Source organism: Hyposmocoma kahamanoa, unplaced genomic scaffold, assembly GCF_003589595.1.
Source record: "Hyposmocoma kahamanoa isolate Upper Pololo Valley unplaced genomic scaffold, ASM358959v1 78, whole genome shotgun sequence".
Lineage (NCBI taxonomy): Eukaryota > Metazoa > Arthropoda > Insecta > Lepidoptera > Cosmopterigidae > Hyposmocoma > Hyposmocoma kahamanoa.
This window is the reverse complement of record NW_020653945.1, coordinates 8,738,561-8,753,162: the sequence shown is the minus strand read 5'-3', so window position 1 is coordinate 8,753,162 and position 14,602 is coordinate 8,738,561. Positions and strand designations below refer to the sequence as shown.

General features: G+C 36.2%; 1 protein-coding gene across 1 annotated transcript in view; it reads left to right on the top strand.

Annotated features, from left to right (window-relative positions):
* LOC113232952 (2-oxoglutarate-dependent dioxygenase htyE) overlaps positions 1 to 13,188 on the top strand; it is a 53,604-nt gene extending 40,416 nt beyond the window's left edge. The window contains exons 2-7 of the mRNA XM_026467872.1: positions 9,154 to 9,269; positions 9,517 to 9,651; positions 10,233 to 10,386; positions 10,588 to 10,805; positions 11,177 to 11,284; positions 12,512 to 13,188. Of these exons, the coding sequence (XP_026323657.1) occupies positions 9,154 to 9,269; positions 9,517 to 9,651; positions 10,233 to 10,386; positions 10,588 to 10,805; positions 11,177 to 11,284; positions 12,512 to 12,742 (962 nt within the window). The 3' untranslated portion in view covers positions 12,743 to 13,188. The remainder of the gene's footprint in view (positions 1 to 9,153; positions 9,270 to 9,516; positions 9,652 to 10,232; positions 10,387 to 10,587; positions 10,806 to 11,176; positions 11,285 to 12,511) is intronic.
* Positions 13,189 to 14,602: the final 1,414 nt, after the last annotated feature.

Genomic DNA, 14,602 nt, shown 5'->3' with positions numbered 1-14,602 from the left:
ACTATATTTCAATGAAATGTTCTCTCCCATGTTCCGTATTAAACACGGCAAGAGACTATGAGCATTTTTATCATAAGAAGTATATTTTATTTCTAAAAAGCAAATGTTTAAATATCGAGCAATGAATCTCACCGCGACCACCTTACACAGTTGAAAACTACGCAATCACTATACCATTTCGCCTTAATTCAGCCATTAAGAAAAAATCTTTTATTTTATAAGCACCATCTATCTGTCGGATGATTTGGATATAACAGTAAACATAATGTGTGTCGAATGTAGGGTACTAATTTGATTCCACAGTCAGGTGTAATGGTTACCAATAGTGCTGCTAGGAGTCCTGATTTGCGTAGGTAGTCCCCAATTTCGACTCTCAGGGTCGTATTCCAGCACTCTACTCAATACTCAAGTCAGGACTTAAGTATGATGTAAAGCACTAAAAATCATACTCAAGTCCTTACCATTAGGGTCGTATTTGCAGTGCTTGAAATCATATTCAAGTCCTTATTTGAGCATTGAGTAGAGTTCTGGAATTCGTATTCCAATACCAAAGTATTATCGCAATAAGTGGGTCTTAGGGTCGTCCCTAAGACCCACTTATTGCGTGAGACGCCGAATGTCTCGATTTTTATTTTATACAAATTTCTCAATAGCACGTATCATAAACTTGAGTATGCAATGATGTGCAGATCCATAAATCTAGCTTAAACCGTGTTTGATTTCATGTACACAATAAAGTTCCTTATTTAGATAATAAAAATAATCATTTAAAACACAACTGCCAAGCCTATTTCTAAAACATGGGATCAGGCAAATGGCAACACTGCATAGACCGCAATTTCGTAACCACGTTCTCTACGTTAACTATACGCCAATTAATTTCTGTACTAAGAACAAGGTCAAGATACCTAAATGTGCATTGTGATCCTGTACACAAATTAAAACTGTATACAAATTAAATTAGCAGAGTAATAATGGCTAATGTATGTAATTATACTCTAGTCAAGTTAGATATAGAATGTTTATTAACAAAACGTTGCCTAGGCAACCAATGATGGCAGGTTAAACGAACATTTTTGTCAATGCTCATTATCAGGTTAACTCTACCCACGGCCTGCGTAATTGGAATTTAAATAAGTAATTGGGTTATGTGGAAGTTATACATAAATACCTTACCAATTATTATAACGTTTACAAAGTGCCTATTTATAAATAAATAGTATTAAGTTTTTGATGAATGGTAGATGGAAAGAAACAAACAAAGAAGGATGCCGAAAGGTGCCCCAATAACGACAAAGAGCCGTTCATGGACTTTGCTAGTATAATTTTGCGTTTTAGTTTATGCCTAGTTATCAATATATTTTTGTATATTTTTAGAACTCGGGAATAAAAAAATTGTAAAACATTGTACTTATATATAGATTTACGAACACAACGCAATTTATTAAATTCGACCATAAATTAGGGAACGTTCTTGTATGTATGTTTCATTTTAAGCATGATTGAATGTTTATCCACCTGAAGTATTGATTATTTTATAGTACACACATAAAACATTAAAGCTATGAAATACCTAATAAAATAATCAATCAAACAGTAATGAAATGATATAAAGCAAAAAATAAAATACAATGTGACAAAAATATATAGACAATATTTAAATGAGTGATAATAAAAGTCGCAAAGGAACGTTTTGACAAAAGACCTCTTGCGAATGTCAATGTCACATTGATATTGAGAACAGTGCGACCATTTGTGGCAGATTTCTGTCATTTAGGCAGATTTAATTTTTATTCACTTTCATTGCTGCAGAACATTATAAGTTATATTAAATGTGGCAGAGTTTGGCAGATTTGAGAATATTCGGGAACTTCTTTATTATTTTTGGGAACAAACTGAAAATTTGTTGTTTTCTGCTGCTACGAACATCCATCTGAAGCAAAATACAGGACAATGTTAGAATCATAACCTATATCAACTTTATAACCCCAGCTTCTACAGATTGTACTCAATTAGCTTTTTTGATGCTTTGATAATGAATCACAAGTATTAACAGGTCGCCTTAATGCACGTCGTCAAAAACACTGTGTCACAAAATACGCGGAATGTCGCCAACCTTTTTCGTGGGATTTTATTTGATATTAATTTACTAAATATCTCATCCAGCATTAATTTCCGATTCTGAACTAAAATTAAGACTCGTACTCGAATGTTTGCAATATCTTCCTTCAAATCGAAAATCATTAGGGATGACACTGTTGTATAAATAAGAATAATTGTTTTTCTTTATGGTACCAAGTGACAGAACGAACACGTCGTGCACCCAGTGCTAAGCCACATGCCTGTCCATAGAAGTGTTGCAGTGCTACTCAAAGCCCTAAATCACTGCGCCTGTCACCCTGAGACATAAGTTGACAAGTCCCATGTGAATGTAATACACAGTAATGCTCACATTAATTAAAATAACGGATAACTCACGTATTTAACTCGAATTTTCGTCCAGTTTCCGTCGAGTCACCACTGACGGTAATCTCATGATTAAGAACCACGAATTGGTTCGAAACATGTCGAGCAACAATTCGACTTAAATACGTGAGTTCTCCTTTATTTTAGTTAATGCTCACATTCCTGCTTACCGACAGAAATAGGTAAGTTGACAGTGCTTCCCTGGACGAACACTTTCACAAGGAACTCTACTGCTACTACATAATTAATTACTGGTAATTTTTATGTGATTTGAACAAAATTTATCTCATACAAGATTAGTATTATTAATAAATAGCCTAATCGAATTTCGGGGAAAAATATTGATATTGTATAACTGTGTATGTGTCTGAGGTGAAGACCCTAAAAATCATATGTTTTGGTATGTTGACACTTATTTTAAATTTGGCTAAAATATAAGAAGGACAACATAACACAAATACGCACGTCTCCGATCTACAATGTGTTAGTTAAAATTTCAATTGTTTAAAATAATATCGAAATTTCGACTCATTACAAGTCGTGTAGCATATGAAACTTTCATTATGTCATGTCCACAGATGATCCCAATATTCATACGAAACCAACATACAACTAGTCGTCGTTGTTGTACCGTTCGTTTGAAGAATAAGAACGCATAAATTATGTATGTACGGACAACAGCACATCAGACTACACATTTTTGTTCGAAAATCGCCTCCAGTGCAACCGAACAAGATACGTCAATGTGTAGCTTGATGTGCTGTTGACTGTACATGGTACAAAGCACTTTTGAATTAAAAACCTTACAAGCTTTTAACTGGTCAGTATAGATTTAGAAAATTGTGCTTATGCACATTCTTTATTTAATCGCTGTAATCTTTAATATCTTTTATCTGTACATGTAAAGATAAAAATGTTTTTCGTTATTATATTCGTTATTAAAGTATACTTAAACAGTTTTCTATTTTGCGTCGCAATTTATCACGTTTAAATTAAACACGACAATGGTATTTTAGATTCTCATTCTGTCTCAGAGTTGTGGTTCCGCGAATGTTATTTATAATTCGATTGAATTGTGTTTGCGTAAATTTGACTCGTTAGAATTTCATAGCTTTTAGCTTCAAATGGTAGATGAATGAAAATAATGTATTTAGAAACTTCTTAGGAACGAGAGAGAAAAATACCCGAAGCTAGAAGTTACGTACACATTACGAGCTCAACGTAAATGGACTTATACTTCCAAACCTTACAGGTTAAACAATTGCAAATATTGTAAGTGCAAAGATTAAAGTGCCATATAAAAGAAAAACAGCAACGTGTTTGTTTTTCTTGCATTTTTTCTGTTGCCCTTTGAACGTCTTTCACAATACGACAAATCCAATCCATTCAAAAAAGTGAACAATTGGAGTTAACGACGGTTTTCGTAAAAATCTCGATTCTGAGATTATTAGATTACATTGGCAAGAACTACTATCATTGACAGTGGACGCATTACAAGTAATCGTAAATTTAAACAACAACAATGAACAACAACTTCAATCACTGCTGGGGCATGGATTTTGTCCTGGTCTGCTGCGTTGGCCCAATGCTAGTAGGGGACTTCACATGTGTTCCAAACCTCCTTCAACATGTCGATTCCACTATTATGTTTACTTTCACCGTTAGAGCGATGCTACATGGGCGGTGAGTCGTAGCGTCGCAACGCTGTGTGGCATGTCGTTCTGATTTAGAGCGACTGACGCACTCGACGCGTTGAAAATATAGCGTTGCAACGATGCAACCAACGCACCGACAGCGCCCGTGTGATTCTTTCTGATTTAGAACGATGCGACACGCGCGTTGCGTCGTCGCAAATTTCAACGTATTAAATTGTTTGCGGCGGCGCGCCGTTTCAACGCATCGTGTGTCATATCGTTCTAATTTATAATCGTAGTACAACGCAGCGTCATACCGCAACATCGACGCGACGCATCCTGTAGCATCGCTCTTAGCGGGAGGTATTGTTAGTAAACATATGTTATAGTAGCAGTCCAGGTCCTTGTGAAAGAGTTCGTCCAGGGAAGTACTGCCACCTTACCTATTTCTGCCGCCAAGCAGAATTGTCAACATTACTGTGTTCCGGTTTTGAAGGGTAAGTGTGCTGGTGGACTTACAGGCACATGGGACTTGTCAACTTATCCCTTAGGGTATCGGGCACAGTGCCACTGTCCCCTCAGATCTTTGCGATTTGAAGCTCTGAGTGGCACTGCAACTGTTATGGACAGGCGTGTAGCTTACCATCAGGCGCACATCTTGTTCGTCCCGTCACTTGATATTATATAAAATAAAAAAAATCACATTTACACGGTCTATAGCATGTCAAGTTTAAATTCAAGTCTATGGCGCTTAGAAACAAGGATGGTCCAAAGTGCCAATGCAACTGCACGTAACTTAAATATTAAAGTCGTATAATACATAACGCGACAGGGACATGAACAGTCGACCTTTCAATTGAGAAGCAACCTATCTTCCACTGGGCTACCAGCGCTCGTCTAAAATTTAAATGCCGAATCGAAAATAACGAATCACACAACCGTCATACAAATGTACCATAAACTAACTCATATGAATTTATAGCCTCCGAATCAATTTTGAAATGATTTGTGAGACGGAATCGTTACTTCGACGAATTAATGTAGGTAACGTTGTTGTTATGGTAACAGAAATAGAGCCCATTATATATAGTGATAATATTATAATAATAGTGCCAAACAACCACACCAATAACCTTGTGGTTTTGGAAATTACCAGAAACACCCGAGTCTCTCAAATTGGTTTTACTGGGAATCAAATCCTGGACCCCTCATCTAGCACCCACAGCATTAACCGTCGGTCATCGAGGACGTTTCATTTAATTTGTTTGCGTTAATTATCATTATATATACTCGTAATAAATAAAAAAAGATGTCACTATATCACCATGAAAATTATACTTCCCACTGCTGCTTAATTTATTATTAATTATTAATTATATTTCGAAATTAGAATAAACTCAAAGTTTAATTCTATTTTATTTTCAATTTCAAAACATATTTCTAGATCGAGTCTGAGAGTGGGGGGTCGGAATACTAATACGTATAAAAATAATAATAATAATACGTAACACAGCGTATCCTAGTACAGGTTCCGCTCTCTCACAATGGTCAAATACGTTGTCATTACAACCTCTGTACCTTTGTACCTATTATAACATCAATACCATTGTGATTGGAAAAAAATGATTATTATTATTATTAATTAAATATAGAAATAAGGACATATTATATAGACCAAATTTTCAGCACGAAAAACGTGTTTGTCTATTGTGTATACCATGCGTATACCTATGTACTTGCCTACGTTAGTTATATTTACGCATTTATGCGAAAGACGGCAGGCACAGTAAATTAGTGATTGACAAGGAAATCATGTCTAATGCCTAAGTATCTTAGTACCTATTTAGTTTATAAAATCGTACTAACGCAGTTTAAAACATACACTAAGGTGAATCTTTCTCGAAAAAAGTTGAAATAATTTAAATAGTAGTATAGAAATGTAACTAGAACGAAGCATCCATTGTCTCTAGAAATTCTGTTACATATTTTCCATGGGTACGACCTAGTTTCCTAGGCCTTGCTACTAGATATACCTACCCAGATCAGTACATGTATTACTAAACATATTCACGAACGGACACTCGCAGAATCAAGTAAATAAACGTTTTAATACACATCTTATTTTCAAATTTATCACACTACACTAATAAACCTAAGGCACAAAAGGTACAAAATTCAAAATATCATATTTCACGAAAATGGTGTCGACCATAGAAGATGTGCATGCCAAATATACGACCTTTACAATACCTTGCAACAAGGTTTGAAAAGAATATTGCTTCAAATCGCATTTAAAATTTCTTATAAACGGTTTATTACCACACACTTATGCGTACATTTATGTGTTTAAACTGCAATGACACCGAAATATCAGAAACCGTCAACAGAACCGTGTCAGGGTCTCGCCTTCAGCTAAGAGTGGTTACGCATTGGGTTTAGCAGCGATGCAAACGCGTGTTCGTGAAACGCGCGATTGCATCGCCACACTTGCGATTTATAAGGCGATAACGAGTCACGATACAAACGCGCGATTGCATCGACTGTGTAAAGGTAGACGGTTAGCTATAGGGATGGGTATCGACCAACAAAATGTAGATTATTGACATCGATTATTTTTTTGACAAAACTTTCGATGTACCGATTAATCGTAGCTTAAAGAATCGATAAATCGACAAAATATAAATATTTTAATTGGTTGCATTACTTCATATTCCTGTTGGTAAATTTTTTTAGCTGTGTAAGTCAAATTTTATAACGTCACTTTCATATCTTACGGTTTACAAACCCAGCTTCTTTGTTTACCTGATGTCTAAAGTTATAAAAAACTGAGCAGGTGTAGAGAGAGCTAGACAATGCTCCATAAGTTTAAGCTAATAGTACCAGGGTTTCTAGAATAACCTCGAAAACACAGGTGGCGGCTCAGGCGGCATGCGTAGGAACCTCGTAACATAACCCTCATTTCCCGCCTTATTTCAAATTACAACAATATTGTAGTATAATAGACACCAGTATTAATTATAAATTTTTCAAAGGTGGTAGAGACAACTTGGTACTTGGTACTTGGTGCAACGTGCTGGTGTCCGCAACTCGACGAGAGACAAATTTTATGATTAGCTTATGTAAACCATCTTTCTGGTGCCACGGTATCGGGCACAGGTTTCATTTTTCGACAATCGACTAAATAAAATGAACATTTGGATTTAAAAGCGGTTATTTTTTCCAAATTTTAACATGTTTATATAATATTTTTATGCAATATAGTTTTCTTTGTTTTAGCAAAAATCGGTGTGAAATCATCGATTATCCATTAATCGAATCAAATGACATTAATTAATCGATAACCAGCCCTAATTAGCTACTGCATCGCTACTAAAAGTCCCCGTGTGTAACCGCTCTAACTCGGAACAAAATGCATATTTTTATTCATATACTGGTACGTACACCGAGGTAAACCTGTGCATGCATTATGTAGGGAATCTCCTTAACAAAACAACTTTTTGTAATCCTGTTTGATCAAACATTGGACTTTATCGTAGCGAGTGTTGTACAATTAGGGCTTGCACAAACGAAATCATGAAACCTATTATTACTTAGTTTTAATGTTCTATAGTAAAAGTATAGATTTCAAGAAACAAATACATACATAAATATAAACTGTCTACCTTTATCAAAGACCAAGTACATCATAAGGTCAGTCAATCCTTCCTCATTCTTGTAATTGCATTTGAAATCAATATCCATACGTCCTCAACAACAAGACGTTGTCTCTGGCCTGATGCTTTATTTGTCCCATTCATTAGCCCATGGCTGATAATATAATCAAACTTCCTTCCGTGACACTAGTATGTATGTATCGTTTTGAATTTCCATAGAGGAAAATCGATACTTTTCCTTCTAACATTTATTACAATTATTTTAACGTTGTAATAAAAATTGTTATCGTATTCAATAAACTTGTACGATTACTGATCTAGGCATGAGTATGTATCTATTGTATGATTATGTATTTGGAATTACCTAGACATCTTCAACATGACGACTACTTAGAACCCCCAATGACGTATTCTTAATAACAAGAATGAAAAAAATTGTAATGTTAACTTCATTGAATATCACGATGTTTTACTACCCATGACATTCAATTATTATTCTTTGTGAATTTACTCCACTAGTTTGTTATACGTGGGGCGCAAACAAATGGTAGTGTACCAATCACTATTCACGGTACAATGATTCTCCAAAGCAACGTAGCCACGTGTCCAGTTTTATTTAAAAAAGAAGCAATCATCCGCTTATAGGCACTTTCACGCGCGCCACTTTAGATGGTTTCGGCTCATCTCGAAAAACCCATACGCTCGATTCCTGCTATGTTTTGGGATCGTAACTATAAATCCATGTTTCGTCACCTGTTGTTATTGTAATTACTGTTTGTTGTAATTACTTTTTAAATATTGTTTATGTAAGTGGCCAGTTTCGGAAATTTATAGTGCGCCCTATGTATAATTATTAATATAACGCACACACACTAACGCACACACTCAACATAGCCCCGCATTAAGGAAACCTTGTGTCGCGAGTGCCATGGACACACACATAGACTATAACAAATTACACCCAAACTCACGAGAAAAATAATGTAGGCCATACAAATATTTCTCCCGGCCCGAACCTGAGACCTTTGCGTGGCAGTCTGGCATGATAATCGTTCGGCTACAGAGGCAGTTATAGACTTGCCATTTAAAAATCAAAAACAAAGATCTTCAACAAGAAGTATATAAAAAAATTCGTAAGGTCTTCTGGTTAGTACGGTAGCTCATTTGTGAGAGCGTCAGACACGGTAAGCTGACAGCGCTGCTGGTTCGAACCCAGCCGGATCGAAGGAATTTTAGTTAGAGTTCGATCTTTGTAATGACAATAATTTGTTATTGCAGCATAGAACTATTAGTAATGTTCAACGTTGTCGGTGACTAAGTATTCCTACGATTTTACTTGTATTTAATATTGACTTTTACTCCGTTACAGATGTTTAAAATAAGATTTTCCGTTGTTTCAGGCACTGATACATGTCCTATGAAAACTGTTGTACGCCGCATCGGTCAGCAGTTGGTTACAGCTCTTAGCACTAAAGGGCTCGCCTTGTTGGTCAACCACGGCATCGCAGAAGAAAAAGTATGCTTTTACTTTCGGTTCAAGTTCCCGATTTGGGACCTATACCTCTGATTTCAACTTTGCATCTTACTTTCAATACCAGTTTAATTGACAACAATCAATTGTAGTCCAAAGAATTCTCTTGGCATGCTTAAAAACCAGACTATCTGATGAGATGTACTTACTTCTCAATATGTCTTAATCAATATCAAACAAGTTTCAGTTTAATTTCAGAAGTTCTAACGGTATATTATAAATTACAATTCAGTTGAAAGCGGTGTACGCGGATCTGGATAACTTCTGCGCGCTTCCTGAAGGCTGCCAGTCGCAGTACCTGAGAAACCCGGACAACAATCACGGCTACGTAAAACCCGGGATGGAGCAGTTTGACACTACCAAGCAGGTAATTCAACCACCATTCTTCTAGTACCTAGTTGAACAACAAAAATTGCTTATTAATGTAATGACGCTACCAAGGAAACACAAGCAGTTTAATTCTCGACTGCAAACATTTATAGTTTAAAGCATGCTATCGAACCGCCAAAGAGATATCGAAATAGGTATCCAACTGGTTTTACGATCCAAAGTGGATAATCACTGTTAGTAACCGAAGCCTAATAAAACAATAACACACCTAACAAAAGCTTACCCTTATCAACGTGTCACTTTGCGAAATATCACTTACCTAAGTACGTATGTAAACCTATGAGTGATGTCCGTATATCATCATAAGATGATTCATATTATGTGCAGAGTGTGTAGGCTGCCTCAATCGGTTGTCTCACGTATTGATTCATCTCTACAGAGTGAATTGGGTGCCTCAGGTGTTATCTAGGTAAACCGATAACATGTTGACGAATGTCTTAATGAAATATCGTGTGAATACATCAGGTTATCAGACATGATCTATCTAAATCAATGTTCGAACGATCTAAACCAAGCACAAACTAGAACTCATCAAATATTTGTTCTTGCCTTTTCCAGGAGCTACGTCACTCGTTCAACATTACTACGCTGTTGCCGTCCGCGATGCCCGCGCAAGAAGAAGTCCCCGAGTTCACTCAGCACGCTTTCCCTCTGGCCCAAGATCTTACTAACCTATCACGCGTCCTACTTCAAGCCCTTGCTTATGCATTCGGTAAGAATCAGCCTTACCTCTTCAAGACTACCAACAGTTAGAACTACAAAGTTAGACTTAATTACTACGACTTATTATATTATACTAATTTAACTAAGTAAAGTACAGTTGAAATTGATCGTTTTGTGAATCCATTTTCTTGTCTTATTAAAGCGTTCAAATTTTTTATTTCAATAGTAACTTTAATCAAATCATTTTTAGGTATCCCACCCGCAACTCTTCTAGATTGTCACTCCGGTATGCTCAAGAGCGACGGCAACAACCCGTCTACGATGCGTCTGTTGTACTACCCACCAGTTCCTCCTGAAGACGAAGATCCTTGCTGCCAGGGCAAGTGCGAGAAGTACACACGCTGCGGCGCTCATGCCGACTACGGCACATTCACGCTGTTAACACAGGATTCTGAAGGAGGCCTCGAGGTGAGAAAGTTCCCACCTCGAGATATGTAAAACCTGTATGGTATAATAATACATCATTGTTGTCACAGTCGTCTGAAAAATGTCTTCTTGCCACTACATAGTATCTACACTATTTATCATCTTGTCAAACTTTTGATACCACCTTACTAATGTTGAAGTTGAGTTTGGTAAGTCGCCATTGCCTTGATATCCATCCACTCGCACAATGTTCTCACCGTCATTTCTTAGGTAAATGTCATATTTTGATCATAAGCCATTTCTAGTTACATCAAAAATAAATGACACTAATAAAATGTAGAATTTGACAAATCAGTGTTCAAATTGCTTCTCATATTGATTGCACTGCTTGACACCATTTTTTTCGATTTCAGGTGAAGCTAAACGACAAGTGGCAATCTGTGGGTCATTTGCCCGGAGCCATTCTCGTGCAAACTGGTGAGCTCCTGGCCGGATGGACCACCGATCTTCTGCCAGCTCTGGTAAATACACCTTAACACCTAATTGCTGAGAGAGTTCTCAAAATTTAAGAGAGTATTATTGATCATCAAAGCATTCAAAAAGAATACTTACTTATACAGTTAAAGTTAGATTTTACTCAAAGTTGCTCGGCACATCTATTGACTTGGAAATTATATATTATTTAACATAGTCGATCACAAATTGATAAGGCGATATTGAAAACGATATAAATTACCCATTTTATGTTAGATATGACTGAACGATAAGAAATAATATAATCTCTGTGCACAGTACTAAAAAACCGACCTAAAAAGTACGTGGAATTACATATAATTACCAAATTTTATTGAAATCGGTTACCGGAAAGTGTGCAAATTCGGATTCATCCCCTACTTCGCCACTATACGTGACTTGACACTGGGAATAATAATAATCGCTTCTCACTACTCAAAGTATATTGAGAGAAAAACGCCTTTAATTGGAGAATAGCAAAGTCAACCATTAAAATAATTGTTCCTTATAATTTAGGCGCTATTTATAAAAATGAATTTTCATGCTTGAACAGCCTCCCTTAGAGGTGGATGATTTTCTTCAACATTAAATGGGACCACTGTGGAGGTACTCTCTTTCGAACAATAAAGAATTATGAAAATCGGTTCACAAATACCGGAGTTATCGCGTAACATACATACAAAAAAAACATACAGGCGAATTGAGAACCTCCTCCTTTTTTTGAAATCGGTTGAAAATAGAAACAATACTTCAAAAATATCCATTCCTTAACTTTACGCGCACTAATATATGTATCACATATCAAAAGTGTCTAGTGATCCAGCATGTTTTTGCTAATCACTAAAAAGTTTTTTAACCGACTTCAAAAAAGGAGGAGGTTCACAATTCGACTCTATGTTTTTTTTTGTGAACCGATATTGATGATTCTTTGTTTGTTGGACAGAGGATTCCACCTCTAAGGGTGGCAAACTAGGAGATGAATCCGGTTTCGCGCACTTTCCGGTAACCGATTTCAATAAAACTTGGCAAATAGATGCAATTCCACGAACCTTTGAGGTCGGTTTTTATAGACCTCTATACTGAGATTACCAAATTCTAATTATAAAATGGACCAAAAACAATCCATCGGTGTTAAAAAACAACGTACTTGACCCTAGACACTTTTGATGTTGTATATTTTCAACCGAAGTCCAATTAACAGTGTAAATTAAACCATTTACACGTACCAATTTTAGATGCATCGTGTCGTGGTACCGTCGGACAACTACGCCCGTGCCCGCGGGCGACACTGCGTCGCTTTCTTCTGTCATCCCGACAACGACGCGAAGTTGCCGACTCTGCCTTTAACCTGCGCCCCCAGCCCTGCACCACCAGTTCTTGCTCCCCACGTACACGTTACTCTGCCCAACCGCATTATGAACGCCGCGCACCACCTGCAGAAACGCTTCAGGGAGACCTACGCGTGACTATCGCGCAGCGGTGACAAGCACGCGTCCTACGAATTCCCTGTCGCGTCCTGAAACACCGCCCCAACATTTCAGTCATTGAAGCTTATATACGATTGGATCGCATTGACAAAGAACTCTTACAAATTTCGCCCTCTAGTGGTACGTGAAGTGCTCCAGACTATTCGTACCTTATTGGTGATCACAGTGAAGACTGGTCCTATCTTTTATCAGTTTTGACGCCTGACTAAGTTTTAAAATATAATTTGCAATTAAAAGCACTTACAATTGTAAAAATAGTTGAACTGAGCTTAGGAATTTGCGAAAAGTACACGGAAAATTGTCAGAAGGTCAGATGAAAATTCCTTGGTGTCTGTGTATTTTTGCCCAGAACTGAGATATTACAATAGAAGATTCCTAAGACAAGAGTTATCATTCCCAATGGCATTTTTAAGTTAGTGACGACCGGTTTCGAAGCCCCTCGACGATATTTTGCTTTTATAGCGATTTCATTTTATGTTAAAAGTCCTTTTTTATAATTAGTAACGTAGCAATTAGCGACGTGGATTTTTGACTTATTATTATTAATATAGTATTTTGCTTTCTGTATTCTTCATGGTATTCGTGTTGCTTGTGCATTTTCTATATTATTAAGTTTAAATTATCTTTTTATAGCAACTATTTATATACTATCCCACTATCACGATTACTTATTATTTAAATTAAGTATATCGTGTGATAACATTGATAGCTCAATTTTATGTTTGTACTTAAGTATACGATATGTGTTCGTGCATCGAAATTATGATGTAATTAGATAATTTTTTTAAATGACAACGTTATACTTAAAGCATTACTTAAAGTATTCAAATTTTAATAAAAATTTTGTGTTGAAAAAAGCTTTTGACAAAGAGGTAACGTGCTAGTTAAAAATAACAGAAGACAACAATCTTCGTAATTAATATACTGAAATTTTACTAATACAAGGATGTTCATATCTAGATAAGTAATGATTATTTTTGTAAGATTATTTGTCAGATTTTTGAATGTAGAAAACTTAAATAAAATTGCATACTTAATGGTACAAAGGTACTTGCATATCAGTGGCGAAGGATTGATATTTAAAGATGGTAATCCGATTTAGAAGATACGCAGCAAATGCTGCAAATGCAAAAGAGTATCAGCACCTATTATTTATTTCATGAACTGTTAGGAATGATTTTAAGATTCGTGGTTATTCACTAAATTATTGTCATGTAAGATGTTTCTTACCACATATAAAAATATTGGAAAAGTAAAAAGAAATCATAGCGTCTTCGTAAGAAACCTGTAATTAATGATAATCATGTTAGACATGAATTCTGGACAATGACCAAAACGAACTAGTTTCTGTTGCACGATCTTATTAAGATCTAGTTCGTTTTGGTCACGGGTTCACGGGTCTTTCTAGTTCAGTAAGAACAAGGAACTGTCTACATTGCGGGAGACAAAGACGCAAGGCGATCCTAATAGCTTATCTGTTTTTTAGTTCAATAGGAATTGTGCGAACGGGACAATTAGCGAATTTTCACTGCTTTTAGTACAAGTTCGAGTGAGATGTACGACTGAATGTTGCCAGCCCCATTAAGTCTCTAATACGTAACACTTAACGACGCTTACTTACGCAGGTTAATCAAATAGTACCGATACCATACAAAATTGTATCTTTACATATTTGGTAAATTACTATTGATCTAATTGTACTAGAAGTTCGAATTAGTTCATTTTAATCAAACCACTTATAGTTTGGAGCTTTCGTTCAATCTGCCTCCTTGCCCCCTTGTCATAAACGACGCATTTGCATTTTGGTAACTTTCGATGTCAATTAGGTACGCTGCTTTT